This window comes from Cyprinodon variegatus, unplaced genomic scaffold (assembly GCF_000732505.1).
Source record: "Cyprinodon variegatus isolate N-32 unplaced genomic scaffold, C_variegatus-1.0 Scaffold117, whole genome shotgun sequence".
NCBI classification, from domain to species: domain Eukaryota; kingdom Metazoa; phylum Chordata; class Actinopteri; order Cyprinodontiformes; family Cyprinodontidae; genus Cyprinodon; species Cyprinodon variegatus.
The window spans coordinates 1,300,299-1,306,022 of NW_015150570.1; the positions used below are offsets into that span (position 1 = coordinate 1,300,299).

At 41.0% G+C, this 5,724-nt stretch overlaps 1 protein-coding gene across 3 annotated transcripts in view; it reads right to left on the reverse strand.

Moving 5' to 3' along the window:
* The window catches only part of arhgef10l (Rho guanine nucleotide exchange factor 10 like), a 168,058-nt gene that overhangs the window by 100,341 nt on the left and 61,993 nt on the right, over window positions 1–5,724 (reverse strand). For all 3 annotated transcript variants that reach the window (XM_015375350.1, XM_015375351.1, XM_015375349.1), the window contains 2 exons: window positions 3,651–3,823; window positions 913–1,028 (listed from right to left, as the gene is read on the reverse strand). In XM_015375350.1, coding sequence (XP_015230836.1) covers window positions 913–1,028; window positions 3,651–3,823 — 289 coding nt within the window. The remainder of the gene's footprint in view (window positions 1–912; window positions 1,029–3,650; window positions 3,824–5,724) is intronic.

The window sequence follows — 5,724 nt, forward strand, 5'->3', positions numbered from 1 at the left end:
CGATATTATATCGGGCAGCCGAATATCACGATATATCGCCAAAACGATTATTTCCCACACCCCTAATCACTAGTATCAGCATGTGGACATGTGTTCAAGTATCAAACAACTTAGCAGCAACAGCTGAATGCCTCTGCAGTTTTAGCTCCTGCGTTATTGAACAGCAATGTACATGATGTATTCCAAGTACTATTTCAGTCTCATCCCTCTTAGAATAAAATAAGTTTTTGCTCTCTTTCTCAGTTTGGACTTATCTTTATTATTAGCTTGCTCGCATCCATTACTTAGGCTTATTTACCTAATATGCACAATGTTGTACACAGTGATATTTTAGTTAATTTACAGAAAATGACCCTATTTCCTATTAAACTGAGCAAAACAAAGTGTGGAACACAAAAACATCAAGTAATATTAAAGTAGGAAACATTTATATAAACAGAATGAGCAACTGGCATATACATTTGAAAAATATACAATAGTACTAACCCCCTTTAAGGGATCTTTGTATTAATAATTTCTTTGCCTATATTCATCAGTTTTTTCTGAGGTTTTAAAGATTTTGTGAGGTGATCTTTAGCAGGTAAAGTCTCATAGTTCAAGCATCTTCATTTACTATCTCTAGATTTCTTGATCATGCATGATTTGTGATGCTGAAAGCACTCTTGGCAGATGTCAGATTAATGCTTCCAGTCTCTCTCTTAGTATTTTTCTCACAGGCCAAAAATAGTAGGATACACATTCTGGAACAACTTAGCCTTTGCACTGATGTGATGCATGCGAACAGAACAGATTGTGTTCTGATGATCTGAGTAGTTTTAAGCTTAAAACAATCACGTCTAAGACTTTGCAGCTTGACTAATGTTGGTCTTTAAAATGTTTGCGATTAACTTTAGAAATGTAGATTTGACATACCTGATATGTCCCTTGAAGAGTCCCCACAAGCAAAGTAACCTCTTCCACAACTGATAGGTCATGCTGAAGTTCCTGCAGCTCCTGGTACAGCCGTGGAGGTCCGAGGAGAGCTTTTCCTGGAGGAAAGGCAAAATGGAGTATAAGTGTTTGAGATTGTATCAGATAATGTATATTGCAATACATACCAGAGGCAGACAAAATAAAGTAAAACTATTGAGGCGCTTTCCTTGAACACATAATTAGTTTGACATAAAAACATTGAAATGCAATTAAATTTAAATTATTCAATATTTTTTAAAATTTAAAATGTTTCCTGGGTGTAAAATAATAAGTACAAGGTTAAGGTCAAACTGTTCCATAAAAAAGAAATGGCAGCCACTGCCTTATAAAGCTAATAGGGGTGCAGGAAGTGAAGTTTCTTTGGTTGAAACTCCAGTGGGGATTAAAAAAAGAGTTTCAGTGCATAGATGGATCGATCACCATTATTTGTTGAACTACAGACTGAATTTATGAGTAAAGAAAAAAAATAGATGGAGAAACTGTTATTTGGGACTATGATGCCCTTTGCTGGCCAAAGAAAATGCAGGTGTCTCATTAGACACAAAATTCAGCATCGATTTGAGGTCCGCTGCCTTCAGAGTCTTTCTCTCCTAGTACCAGGAATCAATACCCACGTCTCCTCCTGTCTGCCATCCCCCGTCCCAGCTCCCATGGTCTACATTTCTCCAGCAGCAAGCAAGCTCTGAGAGAGCTGCCTAATTAAATTCTGCAGGTAGATTTTGCTCCAAAGCGGCCCTGCACTGTCTCCGCTGCCACATAATAAAGTAGCAGGAAAGGCGAGTAGGTCGGCAAGTTTAGTGAGGCATGCTCATCCGAGGGGACCTGCAGCTGTTTTGCTATTGCCGTGCATAAATGGAAGGAGAGCAGAGCCATAAGAGCGACAAGGAAGAGAGGGAAAAATTGAAGAGAGGGCTGGTGTTATTCATCTAAAGAGCTCCACAGTAGCTTTGGGGTTTTAATAGGATCTTTGACACTGGCACACAGTGACATCTGTCATCTGCTCAAGCAAATCAATAGGTGAGACATCTGAATATAAAAGGGGAGTACTGCGTGCTGAAAGACCAATATTGTGTTCTTCAAAGGGATTGCCTGGACCCCTGTATAGTTCTAGCAAGTCTTTCTGGGCCTGCCGCTGGCTACAACCCAAGAGGTGAATGTGCTGAGTTGTAATCCACCATAATCCCGTTGGTGAGGCAGGATATGGTTTATACACTAAGACCTGACTATCCTCACTGGCCACCAGGCACATCAGTCACTAGTGTGGAAGGCCTGAGCCCAGAGAGGTCCATCCTCACACTCATCTACTGTGCCAGGGATGCTTGTGGCTGTAGAGACAAAGCAGCTTCAATGCTTGTATCAGAACCCTTGTCTGATCCCCAGCCAAACCCTCTGTTACACAAGTAATAAGAAAAAAAAAAAACCCTGCATTTATGACAATGGGTCACATGGGAAGTAGGAATGAAAAAGGGTGAAAGAAGGCAATGTTAGAGAATAAATAGGTGCAACCGGCTTTAAGGGAAAACACATCAACATTGTTTGGCTCTATGTGTATTGCAAGATACAGACAAGAATCCTAACAGCAAAACTAAGAAAGAATGATGGAAAGGTTTGAGGGAAAAAGACAGACCTGCCTGAAGGCAAGCTTTTTATATAAGGAAAGGCATGAGAGGCGGCGGAAAGTGATAGATGATTCTATTTGAAGTTGCGGTAAGGAGTGAAGGCATGTCAATGAGGCACTGCTGAATGACATAACATGTAAATGGAAGGTACTACAAAACTAAAGATTTGGCAAATGGTGCAGCACATTTTTTGGATAGACTTGCTGTGAAAATGGTCAGCAAAAGAAGAAATTCAGCGTCTCTGAGAACCATCCATTTTTTTTGTAGTAACAGAAAGTTGTAGGAAGCTGCTCTGAGAGCTAATCCTAAATGATCCCAAAACCTTGCAGCAAAGCTGTAAGGATATGAGTATAAACTACCTGAACAAAAGGAGAAAAAAACTAAATCCTGTGGGAATATAAACCAGCTCTTAAAAGAGTAGGTGCTTACTGAGCGTGACACAAGGAGCACCGCAGAAGGCGCCATTAATATTTAAGTCATGGAGTGGCAACTTTACAAAGTGTGCTGCATTACATCCCGATAAGGCTTTGTATCTTCCTTTTCCCATGGCACATTTATCAGGGATCTCGTCAAGCTCAGTACACACCCGAGTTTTGTGAGAGGTGGTGGGAGAACTAGTGTTTCAACCACAGATTCCTATCTGCTGCTACTGGCTCTCTAATTGGTCCTAGAAAGCCAGGGAATAATCTCGACAGATTGATGACTCCTCTTCAAACATGTTTGTGGTCTATCAGAGAGTGAAATGAGACAGTGAGGATGATGCAGCTAGGGGCTCCCTACCCCAGCATCACTCTCCAAGATAAAACACCGCAGGCAGACAGGAACAAGTGACCATCATCACTATCCCCCTCACAAACACATTCTCAATCAGAGTGACAAGCAGCATGACTGCATCTCCACCCCTCCATCTCCTCTCTCCACTTGAGAACAGGAAAAGATTAGCCTTGCTGACTCAGAGAAAAAGGCTGGGACTAACAGTCAGCTAAAGTGATGAAATTAACCATAGAGGGACACATAGGGAAACGTTATAGGGGCACAAGCTGATATATTCATCGTTACCTGAATTGCAGGCACCACTTGGCCTCTTAGGCCCACTATGCTGAATCAAAGTGTCTTTGCTTTGGGAGTTGTCCAGGCCAACCTCTACCACTTGCACATGCTGAAGGGGGGCGTTCCACTTCATGGTGTACTTGGGACCAATGGGAACAAGGCTGCTAACATCTGGAGGTCCTCTGTAAAAGGTATTAAAAAAAGCATCTGAAAAGTTACAAAATCCATCCATCCATCCATCCATCCATCCATCCATCCATCCATCCATCCATCCATCCATCCATCCATCCATCCATCCATCCATCCCAACTGTAACATTTTCCTCAACACACTAAAAGAAATTAGATGAAAAATAGGTCGGTTAAGGTTTTATGATGTTTTTTAGTTGATTTAATGGCTGTGCAAACTCTAAAAACATTTAAGTTTATTAGGGGCACACCTGTGGTCCAGAGGTAAAATGATTCTAGTTTGAAATGCAAGTATCACGCCTTGAATAAAAGAAAAAGGCCTTGTGAAGATCCTGACTAAAGCTGGAGAGAGAGTCTCTTTATCTACAGTAAAATTAGTCCTTCATCAACATTGGCTGAAAGGCCACAGCGCACAAAGTAAACTTTTTCTTTTCCCAAATGGAACATTTAATGTGAAGGTCACGTTTGCAAGTGTGCAACGAGATAAACAACTATGTGGATAAATGTCTTCAGAACTGATAAACCCAAATCTGATAAAACATTTTAAAACATCTGGCCACTTTGCATACTATTACACTTAGAAGATCAAGGGGATCGCTTGTGTCAGGAATCAGGAAGGAAGTAAATGCTTGGACACAGTTGGTTATTATAAAACACCAGGGATCCTAAATATTCAGAAAATTAGCATTGAATAAGCTGTAAGATAAAAAAACAAAAAAAACAAAAACAAAACAAAAAAAACATCAAAATAGTACAGTTTAACTTTTTAATTCTGATTGTTTGTTGGTAAGTGTATTACAGGTCCTTCTCAAAATATTAGCATATTGTGATAAAATTCATTATTTTCCATAATGTAATGATAAAACTTGAACATTCATATATTTTAGATTCATTGCACACTGACTGAAATATTTTAGGTTTTTATTGTCTTAATATGGATGATTTTGGCAGACAGCTTATGAAAACCCAAAATTCATATCTAACAAAATTAGCATTTTTAATTCGACCAATAAAAGAAAAGAGTTCTTAATACAAATAAAGTCAACCTTCAAATAATTCTGTACAGTTATGCACTCAATACTTGGTCGGGAATCCTTTTGCAGAAATGACTGCTTCAATGCGGCGTGGCATGGAGGCAATCAGCCTGTGGCACTGCTGAGGTGTTATGGAGGCCCAGGATGCTTCGATAGCAGGCTTTAGCTCATCCAGAGTGTTGGGTCTTGTATTTCTCAACTTTCTCTTCACAATATCCCACAGATTCTCTATGGGGTTCAGGTCAGGAGAGTTGGCAGGCCAATTGAGCTCAGTGATACCATGGTCAGTAAACCATTTACCAGTGGTAGGTGCAAGGTTGTGCTAAAAAATGAAATCTTCATCTCCATAAAGCTTTTCAGCATATGAAAGCATAAGGTGCTCAAAAATCACCTGATAGGTAACTGCATTGACCCTGCCCTTGATAAAAAAAACAGTGGACCAACAGCAGCAGCTGACATGGCACCCCAGACCATCACTGACTGTGGGTACTCCACACTGTACTTCTGGCATTTTGGCATTTCCTTCTCCCCTGCCTTCCTCCAGACTCTGGCACCTTGATTTCCAAATGACATGCAAAACTGAGCAACAGTCCAGTGCTGCTTCTCTGTAGCCCACGTCAGGCGCTTCTGCCGCTGTTTCTGGTTCAAAAGTGGCTTGACCTGGGGAATGCGGCACCTGAAGACCATTTCCCGCACATGCCTGTGCACAGTGGCTCTGGATGTTTCTACTCCAGACTCAGTCCACTGCTTCCGCAGGTCCCCCAAGGTCTGGAATCGGCCCTTCTCCAGAATCTTCCTCAGGGTCCGGTCACCTCATCTCGTTTTGCAGTATTTTCTGCCACACTTTTTCCTTCCCACAGA